Source organism: Atta colombica, unplaced genomic scaffold, assembly GCF_001594045.1.
Source record: "Atta colombica isolate Treedump-2 unplaced genomic scaffold, Acol1.0 scaffold135, whole genome shotgun sequence".
NCBI classification, from domain to species: domain Eukaryota; kingdom Metazoa; phylum Arthropoda; class Insecta; order Hymenoptera; family Formicidae; genus Atta; species Atta colombica.
This window is the reverse complement of record NW_017259223.1, coordinates 2,102,291-2,121,885: the sequence shown is the minus strand read 5'-3', so window position 1 is coordinate 2,121,885 and position 19,595 is coordinate 2,102,291. Positions and strand designations below refer to the sequence as shown.

General features: G+C 29.5%; 2 protein-coding genes across 9 annotated transcripts in view; one reads left to right on the top strand and one right to left on the bottom strand.

Annotated features, from left to right (window-relative positions):
• Positions 1–3,353, bottom strand: part of LOC108684530 (NADP-dependent malic enzyme-like) — a 53,692-nt gene extending 50,339 nt beyond the window's left edge. For 2 of the 8 annotated variants that reach the window (XM_018188896.1, XM_018188898.1), the window contains exon 1: positions 3,152–3,353. In XM_018188896.1, coding sequence (XP_018044385.1) covers positions 3,152–3,177 — 26 coding nt within the window. In that variant the 5' untranslated portion in view covers positions 3,178–3,353. The other 6 variants (XM_018188899.1, XM_018188902.1, XM_018188894.1 and 3 more) reach the window with 4 other exon arrangements.
• Positions 3,354–19,203: 15,850 nt separating this feature from the next.
• The window catches only part of LOC108684459, a 1,101-nt gene continuing 709 nt past the window's right edge, over positions 19,204–19,595 (top strand). Inside the window, exon 1 of the mRNA XM_018188779.1 lies at positions 19,204–19,351. Within this exon, the coding sequence (XP_018044268.1) occupies positions 19,204–19,351 (148 nt within the window). The remainder of the gene's footprint in view (positions 19,352–19,595) is intronic.

Here is a 19,595-nt window from a genome sequence, read left to right as displayed (position 1 = left end):
TATAAATATATTACATATACATATTACAAATACATTATATATTTATATATTATAAATATACATGTTATATGTATATTATATGTACATTTTATCAATATATATTCAATATTCCGAGGAAAACATCTGATATACGGAACAAATACCTCTTATTAGTGTGTAAATCAAAATGTCATTCTTGCTTCAGAACTTTTATGAATTTAAAGATACTACGCGATACAGGATTAAGAGTGTAAGATTAATTTATTTTGTATACGTCATATTTATATTTGCATATTTACTACTTTCATTCAAATAAAAAACACAGCTTGAAAAGTTAGGTGGTCGCTTTTTATCAGTTTTTGTCTATTTTTGGACTATAATTACTCAGCGAATAATTGGGATAAAGAAATGCCCATTTCTAAACTATAATTACTTATCGAATAATTGGCGTAAAGAAAAGATTAAAGAATTTTACAGAAGACTTTCTACTATAAGATGCTTTTATTTAATTTTTACTTAATTTAATATTCACAGGCGTGATCAACTTTGAATAAGAACTAAAAATATTTGAAATATTTAAAATCTTGAAATTTGTAGTTCCATCGATTAATAAAAAAATTGACAAACATAATCATCGATACCATCTCAAAACTTTTTCTCATGGACTTTGCACTTTCAAACTAAAAAAAAATTTTGTTCTACACCAACTATCTAGCGAGATATTGATTTAAAGTACTCGTAACCCCTGACCTTTTTATGATTTCAGCACTATACACCGTCGGCATTTGAGTAATCCGATGTGCACTCATAGAGCTTATACTAGAGGGAGAATGGTCTATCTAAGCAATGAGTGGAAAATGTGAGCAAGACTGAGAAAGACAGAAGATGTATATTTCTGTCCAGCTTAGTAACTTTTCTTCTTCCTGTTCATGTGCCAAAAGAGAATAGAAGAGAACAGAAATAAATCTTCTGTCTTTCTTGCTCACAGCTTGACATCCATATTTCTCCTCTAGTAGTAGTATAAGCTCTATGTGTGCACTGGGAGATCGATTAATTGGATTTTGCACATCGTGCGTGCATGCGTGCGTGCGTACGTGCGTGCGTGCATGCGTGCGTGCGTGCGTGTGTGTGTGTGTGTATGTGTGTGTGTACGCGCGCGCGTATGTACATATGTATGTGTGTAGATCTTTTTCATTTTTTCTTATTAAAAAAAAAATGAAAAATACTTAAATACCAGCGATATCGTGCTAAAATCATAAAAAATCAGGCATTATTTTAAATCATCATATCTTGCTAAATAATCGGCATAGGACAAAATTTTTTATTCAATTGAAAGTGCAAAGTCTATATTTTAAAATGATCAATGATTATGTTCGTCAATTTTTTTAATAGTTGATAGAAGATTGAAAATTTCAAAATTTTAGATATCTTAAATACGTTCTTATTCAAAACTGACTACGGAATATTACTGAATATTAAATTGAAAAGCACTTTATAATGAGAGTTCGCCCTTTTTAAATACTTTTTAATTATTATTTATAATTTATAATTAATTATTCGCCGAGTAATTACAGTTTAAAAATGGGCAAAAATTTACTGAGAAAAAATAATTTTTTTTGAAGAATATAGTTTTACTGAACCAATTTTGTTTTTCGAGATTATTAAAAATAAATTTTTTACATTACTTTTTACGTTTACATTAAACATAAAATACTTTGTAATTCTTTAACTGATATCCTAAAATAAATTTACCATTAGATATCTCCGTGTATTCTTTTTTCGTTGTTTACTAAACCGAATTTATTACGTGCAATTATACGTCCCTGTTGCAATAGTTTCCGAATGGTTACCGTTTTTACCTTGCCTTTGAGTCACGAGATCATTCTGATCCGTTTATTTCCGCCAACTTCTATTTCGCAACAGAATCGACAAAATGATTATTATGTGAAATAACGTTGCTTTGCTCAATTTAATTCAGAAAATGCTGAAATGCAGGAAAATGTGAAATGTTGTTATAAATGAGAACTTGTTTCAAATATTAAGTCATTTTTTGTTATTAATAATACATGTCTGAAAATGGATCAGCAATGTTAAAATATACCTATTAAGAAATCGAAGCAATGTCAAGAGGATTGTAATAAGTCATTTATGTGTCAATTTTTATTTTGCAACTTAAGTTAATGAATAATTTGATTCATTTGAAGAAATCTAACAAAATTCTAAAATAAAAAATTTCTCTAAAATCAAAATTTATTAGCAGATTTCTTTTATTTAAGATTCTGATCACAATTTCCACCTTTTCGGTTCTCTGGCTGACAAACAAACTTTCCAGCTAATCCCTAATTTTGATGATTTTTCTTTAAACACACGCATACACATTTCCTTTCAGTTCTGAAAATATCTTCAGCAGAAACGCCAAATCTGACTTTTTTTTTAATAAGAAAAAACACTTTATAAAAAGTAAATTTAATCATTTAAATAAATGATACTGATAATCAGTGCTGTTTAAATAAACGATAATCGATCTCCGGGAGAATTCCAATAGAATGCAAAATGCTGATCAAAAAGTAGCAATTATAAACTATAGTTTTTTGATACCAATGTTTAATCAATTATAACAATATTTCTTAATAATTAGTTCAAGATAAAGATTTTCAAAAATATGGATTACACACGATGAATTTTCGTTGGAGCTACTTTTTGAAGGACGACGAGCATCTTGAATCGATGAACGACGACCGTCGCAAAAAAAAAGATTTATATTCCGACGATCAAGGCCACAGAGAGACGAACTAGGCCAGGTGAAGGCCAGGGATAGCGCGAAAAAGGATGAAATGAATCGTTAGTGGCGGGAACACCTGAACAAAAGTACGGTTCTGCTATGTCACAAATCTGGTCTGGTATCGACCGCTGATATCGAAGCGCTCCTATTTTCAGTACCGCATTGCGATTTGTCAAGCTACACGATGGTTCTTTTTGCTTGATTGTTATCCTCTCTGTGTCCTAACGAAGGATCAACGCACCCGCCCCTTCGCATTATCCATATCGTCCACCGATTGTTCGTCGTGCATCAACAGCTCGTGATGTCAACTGGCCGTAGACCTTCCGTCTACTCGAAGAATAAACGGTCTCCGAAATCAAGAGTCAAAAGAAATTTCTCTCTGGTACTCACGATATAGACTTCTGCAGAATGAACATTTCGCTCTCCTTCTGTACACGCAGCTGATCACCTCTCCCACCCGACAGGATCGGCGCGCGACTGCGCGTTCTTAGATCGTAGATGTTGGCCACGCTGTGCGTCGCGCACGCGTCACGAGGGTCTGCGTTCAACGACGACGCGATGTTAACCAATGTTAACGCGTTTGAAAGGACATCACGACATCGTCAACAAATGACGAAGAACTAGAGGATGCAACTTAAAGCGATTTACTTTTTGATTTTATGTTTTCTATGCTTGAAACTACATATTTATATACGGAGATTCCGACAAGAAGAAAAAATTATGGAATTCATACAATATATAATTACGCGAACATCGCGACTTTTCGGATTCTGAGGGTGTCAATGCATAAAACTTTTTGGAAATTAATAAAATCAGAAATTTTATTTTATCTACTTACATAAACAAATTACATGATCATTATCGAAAATCTCTAATAATTAAAAATCTAATTAAGAAAAATTATGTATTAATTGAATAAATAAATGACGAAAAATATAAATTAAAACAAATATCAATAAACGTTCAGATTAGCTATGCTTGACTTTTTTGAAATTTGATTTTTTTAATGTATTTTTTATCGCTGAAAACGAATCTGAAAGAATTTATTGACGGTCGGATATATTATTTAGATCACCATCTTGAAAATTATATGAAAAAACTGTGTTTTTTATCGATATTTTCTAAAATATTGATTGTATATAATAAAAAATATCAAATGAAAAATGAAGCTTATGATATTGTTTATAAAAAAATTTCTATACATAACTGACATATATTCCCAGACCAATTAGCAAAAAATATTTCGGAAATGTTTTTAAACATTTTTTTTCATTGCAAAAACCGTTTAAAAAATGTTTAATTAATGAGAGCAATTCTTTTTTATTAATTAAAAAAAATAGTTTCTTTTACAATTATGTAATAGTATAATGGCAATAATTTAAAAACGAGTTTAAAAGAAAAAAACTACAAGCAATTTCTAATTCATAACCCTTTTCTTTTTAACTCGTTCTTTTCACATTAAAAATTTGTTTTTTTAATGTTTAAAAATGTTTTTTAATATTAAAATTATTTGAAAAAAAATAGAAAAAATAACAATGTACGATCTTTTTTTAATTTTTTTTTTTATCAACAATGCCTAAATCTTACAAAGAGAGGCTCACATATTTCATAGATTTTGACTCACATATTTCACATATTTTCAGCTTTTGCGTCTCAATCTCTCATATAGACTGCTTTCCTTTTAGGAGACTTAAATATCGACACACTCGAACACAATTTGCCATATTTAAATAGAATATGATATGTGCAGTGTGTGCGTGCGTGCGCGCGCGCGCGTGTTGTGTGTGTGTGTGTGTGTGTGTGTGTGTGTGTGTGTGCAACTTTTAATATCTAACCTTTTAAAAGATTTTAATCAAAGATGGTAAAAAAACAGAACAAAATGATAGGTCTCATTCTAATATCGTTAAATTTGTTAAAATCGCACTTGACACAGTTTGACTCTTCTTTCTAGCAGAGACGAAGTGTGTCGATTGAGTTTGAACAAAATTATAAATGGAAAGCGACGAGTATCGATTTGTGTCAAATGAATCGACGGTGGCCTAAGGTTTGTTTTTTTGTTCTTGCACGAGGATTGCACTAGAACTGAACTGAATTGAACTATATAATGCAATCCAGAACTGACGAATGTAAACGAGCAGGCAAGGAATAAAAAATGTTTTAGTACAAGATAAAAATGGAGTCCCATATTGTTTACATGGAAGTATTAGATTCGTATGATGAAAATGAATGCAATTCCATTAAAAAAAATTCTTAATTAAAGATAATCCAGCAAACGAGAATAGATTAAAATGGATTGAAATTTTTTTCTATCCGAATGCGTATTTTAAATAACGAATATTTTTTTTTGGATTCGATTAGATTCAATTGGATGCAATTAGATTGAAAAACTGCATTTCCTATTCAAAATTTTGAATTGAACAGTATTCACAATTGTATTGTCGTGCACAGAAAAACCTAATATTATTTTTAGATTGAAAGGCATAAAGATATACAATTCCTATAAATGAATAAAAATGCATTCAGAATTGAAAAGCATTCATTTTAACATTCGTGAATCAATATTTCTGAAAATCTGAATTCATTTCAATCCATTCTCGTTTGCTGGGAAATGATGACACAAAGTGTTTTTATATGTAGGCTTGCTATTATTTATATATATTTATTTTATGACTCATAAATTCTTGGATAATTATATAGAAGACGCCCCTCACCTTCAATTTTAATAAAGTTATGCTCATTTGTCGCGTTTATGCATGAAACGAAAGAATCTGACAGTAAAATGTCATGCCTAGGCTCGCAAACCGAGATATTAAGTGTTGAAGTTGACCTCAGAAAACGAGAATGGATTGAAATAAATTAAAATGGATTCAGATTTTCAGAAATACGAATTCATGAATATTAAAATGAATCCTTTTCAATCCTGAATGCATTTTTATTTATTTATAAGAATTGCGTAGAGCAATTTTTTATGCTTTTCAATCTAAAAATAATTAGCATTTTTTGTGCATCGTGAATATTACTCAATTCAGAATTATGAATAGGAAGTACAGTTTTTTAAATTCAGTTAAATTCAAAAATAATATCAGCAATTTCTGTGTAACGTAAATACTCAATTCAATATTCTGAATATGAAATGCAATTTTTCAATCTAATTAAATAAAAAAATTTTTATTTAAAAATGGACCATAAATGCTAAATTAAATTAATTAAATTATTCGAAATTATAAGTAGAAAATTTGTTTTAATCCAACTAAGTTCAAAAAAATTGTAATGTAAAAATAATTGAGCTATGTTTTTTTATTTCTCTTTGATTAGAAATAAAATGAATGATCGATAGGAACACTCGTAAACCAAATTGAACACAGCCCGACTATTACGCTGATTACGGCGCGTGACATCGGCCAAGCACAATTAGATTATCCGATTTATCCAATGTTGTCTCATAGTAATGTCTCAAATAAATTATTTATATTTTATTATATCTATTAAATGATGACATTTTTATTATAATATATCTATATAATTTCGTGCACTGATTTAGCTGATTGTACTTGAAGAATAAATAATATATTTACTAATTGAAGGAGTGATGTAGCGGGCACTGACGAAATACTAAAGACCGACATCCTTGTGAGAATTCACGTCCTTGATAATATTAAGTGATTAAGAGTTAAAAATTGATAATAACTATGATTTATGACTAATATAATTTATTAATTTAGTAAATTTATGCATTTAGAACTCAATAATACTCGATTTTTCTTTAAAATTGTGATTTCAGTGTTATCATCAAAGTTGATTATCAACAGAGATGATAATTGCAAGAGAAAAAATTGTAATGTTTCTGCAATATGTAAGATGTTATAGCTTTACAAGTATGCACATTTATTTATGGAACATTTATATAATAAAAAATCATGAATTTAATAATGCATAAGCCAAATATTTATGTTAATAATAGCAAATTTATGTCAATTGTATAATATCAGCGTTCTTCAATTATCTCCGGATCCTTTTTATACCGCCGAAAATTTGCTCAGGATTGACGGTCTTTAATAGTATCTCGTGTAGCAGATAACGTAAAAGATTTATAATAAAGACTCCATGTTCGAATCCCCATTATGCGTTTTTTAAGACCAATTTGAAGTTAATTTTAAGTATAATTATTATAAACGTCTTAGGAATAAAATTTGTAACTCTTAAATATAAATGTTTTTTTTTAATATTAAACTAGTATCAGCTCGGATCCAATTTATTTCAATTCATTCAATCCGTTTTTATGGCATTAAAAAAATTTTATTCCATTTTAATCTATTCTCGTTTGCTGGGACATTGTGATTCGGAAATCTGTCATACCGACTTAATGCAGTGCTATATACACGTATTTTAGTTATTTCTATTTAGAATCGTTACTTCACCTCCAATTTTAATGAAATTAGGCTCGTTCGATGCATTTTTATTTAAAACGAAAGCCTGCTCTGTTTTTGTTATGTGCGAAAAGTTATAAATCCCTAAACGAAAGAAAGACGATTTGAATATTAATAAACAAACATTAATATATCGCTGTTGAACAAGTTAGTAAAAAACTTATGCACATGTAGTCATAAAGCATGAAAATGTGTCGTAGCACACGCTTTCAGTGCGATATTTCCCAGCTGACAAATTTCCTAATTTCCTAACCTTACAGTCGTCAACTTCAATGCTTAATATTTCAGTTCGTGGAACTAGACACAACATTTTACTGCCAGATTCTTTCGTTTTATACAAAAATATGCTAAATGAGCATAATTTCACTGAAATTGAAGGTGAAGGGTGTTTTCTAAATAATTAACAATTCTCGCACTATTTATACAAGGTTTCTTCAAGGTACTGTTTTCTGTGACTGAACTAGTATATACTAGGGCTATGTTTCGTTTCACGCATAATGCACATGATGCATCTTTTATCCTTGTTATTCACCGAACGTTAAATAAGGATAAATGATACATTATACACATCATGCGTGAAACGGAACGCAGCTCTAGTGTAGCCAGTACAGTGAACTCGTGCAATGAGTTCTGTTGTACTGGAACAAAAACATCGTCACTGACATCATTTTGAGAATAGAAAATGTTTTAGTGTATACTTTTTGAACTAGCGCAATCAGCAGGAACAGAAAACTTCCAATTTTCACCGAGGATTTAAACCGGATCAGAGTATAAGAGCCAACTACAATCGAGCATTCTCCTGTCGTTCGTCTATAAGGCTGGCTTCACACCTTGACGAAAAAGCGGAAAGGGGAAAAGTGGAAGCCAATTGGAATTTGCAGTAGTAGTAGGGGATACATTTCGCTTGTCTGCTTCATAGTCCTAGATATAACAAAGAACCGAGCATATTTAAAGATTATAATTAATTTAAAAGTAAATCTAATTAGTCTAAAGAAAAAATGGCGTTTACAAATGTCATTCCATAAACGGATTGCGATTCCTATAACAATAGTTTTTACTGACTACAAAGAAATACCGATTTTCTTTGGAGATTACAATATACATATCAAGATTTAAAAATCATGATACTGAAATTAGAATCCTAGAAGACTATTCGTAGAAAAAATGGCGGAATCAATCAGAAATTGGGACAGCGGTTGCGCTTCTCTGTTATATCTATTAGGATTGTTCGCGTCGCATGCTCCAACATGCCCAAGATGCCACGTCACCGGAACCAATATGATGACTAGATATTCACGTCGTGTAGAGACATATTCCATGGATCAATTAAGAGCTCCATTTCCCTTACCTCAGAAATGATTGAGACAACACATATACACATGTTACGCACGCATACGTAATAATTGAAAACATTTTGTATTGAAAAAAGTATTTCAGATTCATTTTGTATAAAAACCCATTTAATAAATACGTTTTTGATATAAATATAAAAATATAATATAACTTTTATATTTATTAAATGCACATTTATTTTTGTATAAAAACTTTTAAAATAATAATTGAGGTAACAAAATATTTGAAACGAGGCATATCCGTTTTATTCGTGTGGTCTCACGGATTAGATTAAGTGATATGCTCACTTGTCCTAAATCCGTTCATGTCATTGATCATTAGAGCACATGAATGCAACTGTTCTAACCGTCAACTTATCAGTAATCTAAGTGCTCTCTGAGTTAATTATTTGATGTATGCAACGCGAACTTAGGACTCTAGTTCTATCTGCTTCTGTCTTTCCGTGAATTCTGATTGGTTTCCGCTTTTCCGCTTTCCGTTTTTCCGTCAAGGTGTAAACCCGGCCTCACAGGAGAATATTCGAATGTAGTTGATTGGTTCTTACATTAATCCAGTTAAATCCTGAGTGAAAACTAGGTCAGGAACTATAAGACCATGGTGGAAATATAGATGAACCATTGCGCATAATGGCGGCATTGAGTGTGGTTTAAAATTTCGACCAATCAGTTGTTACCCAGCGGACACGCTTATGATTTTGTTTTTTACATTAGAAACAATTTAATTTCAATGTAATTTTTGAAATTAATGGAAATAATAGTTCTTACCATGTGTAACTTTAAAATTGTCATCTCTGCGATAAGCCATTTCCAACCATTTCAATCGCAACTCTTTAGGGAATGAGAACTATATTCTTATTAAACACATAATTTGTGCGACTTTTACAATTTTTTACGAAACAATTTGGCATATTGACATTTTATTGATTCTAAAATAGGACGATACGACACGTACAATGGCAACACACGGCAACACTCAATGTCGACCATACTGAATTTTGCACTTTGGGTAAAAGTTGATTGGTTCATTGCTTTTCATTACTTTTGAACGACTGCGCATCCACCGAAATGATTCATCTTATATATTTGCACCATGCATAAGACATACAAAGAATAAGAATTTCAACCTATTAGAAATCATGTATTGTGAAATATACATTTTCTAATATTGAAATTCTTATTCTCTATTCCCTGTTCCTTTTATTATGCGGAGCCTTTAAGAATCAACCAATTAGAATTAGAACACCAAAAAAATTCTCGACTGTAATTGGTTGATTCTTAGGGGTTAATCACATACATTTTCCATAAAGGCTGTTCCATACAACTTGCATAGCCACATAATCATATTCATAAAGAAAATTATCCAATTACATTTCTGTATAAAGGTAAAATACGATTGAATGATTTTCTTTATGCATATATTACGGCCTATACAAGTTTGTGTAAAATGGCCCTACAGCCGGAATCAGATTACGCATTGAAAAATGAGATTGAAGATTGAAACATTGAAGTTTGACCAATCCAGAACAAAAGGAGCCAAAACTTCTTTGTTCTCATTAGTAAAATTTCAATTTTTAATCTTCAATGCATAGTCTGATTCTGGCCTAACAGTAAACGTAACATAGGTTTTCGATTAATCGCGTTGTTCAATTCGATTACTATTATGGAAAGTGTGTGTGAGACTAACTTTATGATACGTCTTAGGCTGGATTTTCACTTAACGCTACGACGCTCATTTTCAGCGTCAAAACAGATCACATGAATTGACAAATATCAAGTTAAAAATGAGCGTTGTAACGTCAAGTGAAAACCCAGTCTTATAGTTACTGTTACTAAAGATGTGCCACGGCCTTTAGTTTCTGTACCGCGTACCGCGCTACATGTAATCGCACCAATTGTTGCAATTGTTATTCTTAGAGATGCCACACACAAAATTCTGTAACAGTATGCATAAAGATACATTTTCATGTGCTGCTAAAATAAGCAATTGGAGAGATAGATTTGTTGCTCGTTATCCAGCAGCTGAAATTTTGTACTTTGAACTTTCAACTACAAGCATCAAACGCTTAAACGCTATTGACAATGCTGTCATACCGTATCGCCGTATTGACCATTGTTGATGTAATATACATAACTTAATTTATTCTTCTCTTTTATTGCTGATTCAGATAGAGGATTCGATGCAATCAGCATAATCTAATAAATGTTTAATTCAGCGTATTAATTGTAATGATACATAAAAAATATGCACATATCGAATTTGTCACTCAAATGTCAAATTTAATGTATCTTTTGCCCTTTTTCATTGTAAAACTGTCGTTTTAATAATTTTGCAAAAGTCGTTATGTGATCTTTTTTGTCGCTACAAGTTTGAGCAGCTCGTGAAAATGCACCTTAAGATGTAAACTTAAGCCAATGAATCAATCAAGATACTGCTTCAGATTACATAATCTAACGGAAATGGAACAATAAACTTATCTATAATGCAATAAGACGAATTGTAACTAGTTGAAACTCGCTTTATGGATAAATTTACTGCTATTTCTATTTCCGTTAAGGTGCAAACCCATGCAGCGGAATAGCAGAACGCGGAACGAAAACAGAATCAATCATGAACGTTCCGCAGTTTTCGTTACGCCGTTTCGAATCATTATGGAGCGCAATGAGCGTAAACGGAATTAAAGTACTATAAAATGAGTATTCGTATATTCGCCATTTTTACTTCTTTCCCCACTCCTTGCTCTGTTCCCACTCCACCGCTGAGCTGAGAAGGTTATGGTCGTTACGGTTGTTATAGGTTATAGTTTCTAAACTGTTGGAAATTTTGTAGCTTCGTATTTATGTATTTCCGCACTTCGAAATTTTACCATAAGACTAAGAGACGAAAAGAAGGATATAAAAAAACTGAAATATTATATATTAACAAAGGCAAAAGAATTTATAAAATGTTATGTTGCAATAATACCAATAGATCGGAAAAAGATATTCGATTATTTAAATTTCCTGCGGATAATATTCGTTGACAACTTGATGTAAAATAAATACATGACTTGTGAATCAACATCACTACATTTCCTCGCAGATGAGAAATTTCAATCCTTGTCTTTAAATTGACATACATATTTGGCATCTTATCTAGAAATAACCTGAACACCAGACACTCTTCAGGTCCCGCACTAGTATTACGATAGATATTCAACTGATTTTGAGAGCAAAAATGAAATGAAAGGAGCTACAAAATTTCGAGCAGCAAATCTTAACTTGTAATGACCATAACCCATCACAGCTCAGTAATGGAATAGGGACAGAGCAAGGAGTGGGAGAAGGAATAAAAATGAACGCGAATACCTACGTTTAGTGCTCTAGTGGAATCAAATCCATAAATGATGTTTAAGGCTGGTAGATTGTCTTAAGAAGTTACGAACCAATCAGAAGGGTACATTAGCGTCTTGAGACATTACTTAAGACAGTCTTGAAATAAGATTCGACTATGAATACTGGCCTAAATATTGTATTTGTGAATAAGAAATTAGGAATAAGGAATAACGATACCAATTTATCAGAAACCGTGTATTCCGGTGTATCCAATTTCTGATAGGCTGAAACCTTTATTCTTTATTTCTTATTTTTTCTATTGTGGCTGCACCTTCATTCATCAAACATACACACACACACACACACGCGCGCGCGCGCGCGCGCACGCACCCGCACGCACCACGCACGCACGTACCACGCACGCACTCACGTGCGCGCGCGCGCGCGTATAAACGTATGCATAACGAAAATTATAAAAAAATCACATTTTTACGTGCGTCTTTATAAAAGAAATTTATAAAAGAAGATTGGATAGTTTTCTTGCATACGTTTATGCAGCTATGCATACGTTTATGCAGCTATGCAAATTGTATGGAATGGCCTTTAAGCACGGAGCACAGACTCTTGCTGATTAATGAAAAAAGGATAATGATATAATTTACCTCCACAATCGACTTTTCATCAATTAGTGTCTTAGCTCTGTGTCAAAGCGCTATTGCTCGTATGAGGATCCGGGCACATTGTGTTGGCATGAAAAGGTACCTTTAGTACAGATTGATTGAAAGCGCTGATGTCGCTGGATATCGATATAAATACTTGCGATTCTCGAAAAGTACTTGAATATTTCCGCGGTGAACTGGAGGAATATGTTGATAACCGGCGACTGATTGTGTAAATTGTTCCCTTTAAAAGTTTTTAGAAGAATAAGAAATACGTATGATGGACATAAGCGTACATTTTTGGATGCAGGTAACAGATTTAAGAGTAATATCATATCGATATATATAATACGTACTGTACGAAAAACTATGCAATAAGAGATCGTCTTACTGAAGGGAAGCATATAACAGAGATTGAAAGAAATAATCCAATAGTCATTTGCTTTTTGTAATATAATATTCTTTTAGTGTAGTCCTTTCTTATTAAATTAGTTTTAGTTTTTTAATGATCACGTATAATGTTATCGTCTCTTTATTATGAACTTAACGATTTATCTCTATATTAGGTTGATTTTGCAATACTGCCATGCAGCTTGGCTAAAGTGTGAAGAAAAATACATAACGACGTATTTCGAAAATCTAGACTCATGAAAATATACACTATCAAGTTGATGCATAAAGAACTTTATTACTGTCGACAGAGAAGAAATTTGAAAATTTTTGTTAAGCATTAGCAATCAACATATGTATAACTAATTAATCAAACAGAATGGCAAAAATAAAAAACAAGAGGAACATACAAGCAAAAAATAATAAGTTAAAAACATTGAACAATCTTCGTATGTGTAAGATTGTATTACATAACATTGCTTTAGATAGAAATTTAGTTCAACTTTACCAATTGCATTTCTCTGAAAAGAAAACTGTGGAGTTAGTACATTCATCACCTTGTATTAATACATCTAAAAAGTCTTCTAATAATGTATGGATATTAAAGGAAAATATGCGACAAGATAATACAGAGGATGGGGCTTTTCGATTAACAAGAAGTCGTTCAAAAAAATTAATGAAAAAGATAAATGAAGAATGTAAGAATGTTAAATTTTTAGATGATATATCATACACTAGAATAATTCGACCAGGAGAAATAACAGGAAATCATATCTTACCTACAGCACAAAAGCAGCAATTAAAACATGATAGTAGTGTTAAATCATTTTCAAATAAAAGTAATGATAAAACATCTCAATACACATTCTCAAATATGGATTGTAATCATACACACAAGAAAATTATATCAATAAATAATAAAAAACATCGTAATAATAAAAAATCAAGTACACAGAAAGACAATAAATTAGGAAATTGTAAAAGAAAACTACAGTTTAATGAATCTGGTAACACACATACACATACACATATATTTATATTGTATTATGTATTATGCATAAAGTTTTGTTTTGCCTTTTTTACATAAATAGGTACTAGTATGGAATCAATGAAAATTAGTTCTGACAATGAAAATTATTTGGATGAAGAAAATTTAAATGTTACTAATTATAACAGCAAGATACAAGAGGTATCCAGTAAATCCATCAAGAAGTATAATAATAACAACTTATGTATAGTTAGTAGTGTTATTAATGGAAGAGTTTGTAATGTAAGATCAGAACAATGCGAAACAAATCAAAACAGTAAAGGTATGTATATATCATTAATTATATGCTTAATAATATTATGAAGAAAGAAGAATCTAAAAATTTAATCTAAGAAGCCTTTAAACAATATTTGATCTTTTTAGCTATATTGTCAAGTATAATTAACACGGACATAGAAAATAAAATCCCAGATGTCGATAGTATACAAGCAACAAGTGTTCCAAAATCATTCTCTTTAAATGTGACACCAATTACTGTTAGTAAAATATCTGATGTTACTGAAATACCTGATTTTCTTACAACACATAAAAAACAATGTGCATATAAAACAAATAATAAAAGAATAATAAAAAAAAATTTGCCAAAAATAACAGGAAATCATATCTTACCAAAAGGTATGATAAAATTTGTGAAAGGAAACACGAATGACGAAAATTTACAGAGTAATATTTTTAATGATTCTAATAACAGTACAAAGCAAGTTTCTTATATTAATGATACATTTAAATCCACAGAGAAAAACTATCATACACCTGAAATAGATAAATCAATTGATATATCAGAAATATCAGAATCTACATCGGTATTTAATAATAACATTAATTTAAAAAATAAAAGTATAGATAACAATGAATATCATAGTTCAAAAATTAATAAGAACGTAGATTCTTTGAAAATAAAAAATAACGTACATAATAATATTAATGATGCTGACAATATAACAACAGAAATATATGAAAACTGCATTTGGAATCGCCAAAAGCAATTGAATAGATTAAATAATAGAGAAAAGCATGAGAATAATATTTTACAAAGTGATAAAAATTGTAAGAAAATTAGTTCCGATGAAAATATTTTAAACAAGAACACTTCAAATCTTGTTGATGTAAATGAAAACTGTAATGCTAAATCATTAGTATTGGTTAACAAAAAAGAAGCTATAAAACAGAATCGAAAGCGTATTGCAGCAGAAGAAAATACTATAAAGTTGAACAACAAAAAAAAGAAATTAAATAGAACCCTTTGGTTGCAAAATAATGTAACACATATTAAATTATTAAATCCTCAAGAATTTGACTTTCCAAATATCAATACAGCAGCAGAATCAAATATATCCGAAGAAAATATTCCCATACAAAAACTAGATGTACGTGAACATTTAAATAAAAAACGATCAAAATCTCCCAAACTATTTGAAAATAAGTTTAATAATAAAACTAGTATAGAGTTTGAGCAAATAGACTTAAATAATAAAAATGACATAATTATTCCAACAATGAAAAATGAGAAATTTTACAAAAAACTTTCTTTCGAAAAAGAACCCACTTTTAATAAAACTTTGTGTAAAGAAATAGATATCCAAACAGATTCAATTTGCAGCAATCGTATGCATAGCATGTTACAAAGTACATCAGAAAAAACGCAACATTTAAATCAAATAGATAGAAGTATTCATGAAAATATCAATATACAGAAGGAACATATGAACAGCGGAAATGAAGATAATGATGATTGCATTTCTCTATTTGCAGAATCATTTGATACAAATCTGTAAGTATAAATTAGAAAAATCTAACGAAATTTAATTTTATAATATTAAAGAAATTTTTAAACATTTATAAAATATTTACAATTTAGATGGATATATTTTATAATTTTTAATGTAACAAATCAATGTATTCTACAAATTATGATTAAAAATTTAATCAATAATTAAAAATTTAATTGTTCTTCTAGCTGTGAAAATACAATTTTATGTGAACAAGATAAATTAAGCAAATCTCTACATTCTGATGTATCATATATCATGACTGCTAGCAGTTTTAATAAATATATAAAACAAAATGTAACAGAATTTAATAAGGAGTATGCTAAATGTGTAGAAGACAATATAGAAACATCAAATAAAACTAATAAAACTGATAAAAATGAATTCAATAATCAATCCGAACAAATTACACATACAGATTGTATATCTGAAACTAGAACTACATCAAAAGTAACAGCATTTGAAACTAAAAACATGAAAATATCAAAATGCCAAGGATTAGCAAAAATTAATCTTAAGAACTTCCTCAATGGATACTGTTTTTCGATATTAAGGAAAGGTACCTGTTACAAGCAACAGCTTTGTAAATTCAAGCATGAGGTAATATTTATTCATTATTTTGCTTTCTTTAACTTCTATATAATTATTTGTATATCTTGATATAAAATTACATTTCTAGTTGCAGAATCTTCTTAATACAGTTTGTTCAGAAGACCCGACAGCGATGCTAAATATAATGCAAAATGCATTTTATCTTGGCTATAATTTTTTTTGCAGAACGATATATGTAATATCAATACAAAAATTAACTGTTGATCAGATCTTAACAATTTACAAAATATTTCATGATAATCATGTAAAAGAAGAAATGACACTTTCATCAAAGAGATATATTATTCAGAATATTATTAAAGAACTGTTAAACCGGCAACTTTCGTTAAAAGCTATCGTGAATCATTTGGTAGAATATATACCCATTAACGATTCAAATAATCTTATGAACATTTTAGAATGTATTGAAAAATATATCAAACGTGGTGAATATTGGAATACTGTAAGAACTTTAGTCTTGAGATTGCCACCGGATAAACATATTATCGAAAAAATATTATATGATTGCATAGAGAATAAAAAATTATTTGATGTTCAAGATATTAACAACAATTTAATAAGTAAACTTCTTCCTAAGTTAATATCAATATTGGATAAAAACATATTAGAACGCTTTAAAAGTATATTGACTGCAAATAATTTTCATTCTACGGTTCAGAATTTTGGAGAAAGCTTACCCGAAACTATTGCTTCTCCCGATGGAAGTATAAGTTTATCGCAAGAATCTCCAAGACGTGATAATACTTTTGTAGATAAAAATAAGGATTATGTAAATATCGAAATGAATGGAGAAAATTATATCATGCAACCTATCGGTAATTATTTATTGTTAACTATGTGAATTATGAGAAAAAAGAGTAATTGTGCGTGTTGTATATTTGCATGCATGCATATGCGTACACATCCATCGAAAAGTTTTCGGACATGGAACTTAAAATTGCATAATATTCAGGTCATCGTAACTCGGTAAAAAATCATCGCAGACAAAAAAATAAAAAAGCATTTTAAAACTTGAAACTTATACTTTTAGCATGTTTTCCACTCCTTTTCAAAAAAAAAATTTTGTCTACAGTTCTGTATCTCAACAAATATCACGTTGTATTTTTTAAGATTACATTTAACGTGCATTTAACAGTGCGCAATCTAATAAAACTTTTTTTTTAAAGTTTAATATTTTTGAAATAGTACAAAGATTTACCTCCAAAATGCTTTTGAAAAATTTTCTTATGCTTTTTCTTGACTGATTTACGCGTTATCAAAGCTAACATAGCTCACAACCAACATTAAAAGTTGGTGAAATACCATCGTAAAAAATTAAAGAAACATTTTGAACCTCGAACTTTTTGTATTTTAACAAGCTTCTAATCGTTTTTAAATTTAATTCTACAGAATTGACATGGTAAATTGACAGAATTGAGATGGTAAAAAAATTTTGTGATTTTTTAAATCAAATTTTACTTTTGATTATTTAGCAATGCAGGTTTAGCTTCAATGTTACTGTTAATTTAGTCAAGAGAAATCAAAAATTTTTTTTAAAGTATTTTGGAGGTAAATCTTTATTTTTCAAAAATATTGAACTTTTTGAAAAAAGCTTATGCAAACTGTTAAATGCACGTAATTTAAAAAAATACAACAATGTAATATTTAAGATACATAACTGTAAAAACAATTTGTTTGAAAAGCAATTAAAAGCATGCTAAAGTTTCTTAAAAGCATGCTAAAATTTTTAAGTTTTAAAATGCTTTTTTATTTTTTATCTGCGATGATTTTTTTAACCGAGTTACGACTTGAATATTATGCAATTTTAAGTTTCATGGTCGGAAATTTTTCGACGATAGTGAACATTTTTTATAATGTCTAAAACACATTGTATGTATGTATGTGTGTGTGTGTGTGTGTGTGTGTGTGTGTGTGTGTGTGTGTGTGTGTGTGTGTGGTGTGTGTGTGTGTGTATATATGTATATATATATATTTTTTTTTGTAGATGATTTACCCGATGCACAATCCGTTTATAAAGATCATGAACATCTCTGGAAATTTTATGTGGATTTAGATCGATTTAAAAAGGGACTTTTACACCATGATTATGATTACGTTATTGATATTTTTAAAAATTACACAGAAAAAAAACAAGATGAAAATCCATTATTTGTTCACTCTTGTTGTAATATACTTCGTACAGAGGTAAAACGTTCAAAATATCACTTAAAAAACATCATATGTCGCACAGGTAATAAATATTTTAATAATAAATAAAATACTTAAAAGCTATTAGCTGAAAAATATAAGTTGTATTATAATATATACCATATGTACAATCTTTCTTTACTGACATCGTTTTCCCTTTATTATTCATTTTTGATATTGATGATCAAGTAGTCACAATATGAAGATTTCTATATCTACGAACTGTTATTGCTATGTATATACAGCAAAATACAATTTATATATGAATTATACGTAATATATTGCACATAATATATATCGTAGATTTTAGTATCAAGAATTATATATGACGAAAGATAAAGAAGAAATAATTTTATATCATAACAACCAAAACTTTCTACATATTTTTTTACTTAATGAATTCTAAAATATTTTTTCATTTAATGTATAAATTATAAAAGAATATTCTTTATTAAATAACGTACGTTAAATAACGTTATTGAATAACGTACGATGTATGTATTGCATATATTTTATGTATCACATGTAATATAATAAAATAAATAAAATAATAAACTTTAGACTACAAACTTTATTTATAATCTTACCTAATTCACACATTTTTGGATTTTTCAGTCCAAATGGATATCTTCGATATTTTAGGTAAAATCTCATTTGACATAAGATTAAACATTTTAATCAATTTAATGGACAACGAAGCCTGGGGGCTTGCATTAGATTTGATTCAAACACTTAATATACACAATTTACAATATAATGCCGAATATTTCTTGCTATCGGCCGAGATTTACTTGGCTAACAAAAAGATAGTAAAAGCATATGATTTACTTAAATGTGAGTTTATTTTACAGAGATCAATTTTTTTTTAATTTTAACGTAATAGTACGTTAACGTAATAAAAATAGTAACATTGTTATAAAAAATATTGATAATGAGTACAAAAACATTAATAAATATTTTAAATATAAAATTCTTTAACAGTAAAAAATACATAACTTATTTCTAACATTAATTCATTATCTATTATAAAAAATCGACATGAAATACATTTCAAATTATCTTTTTTTTCTTTTATTGT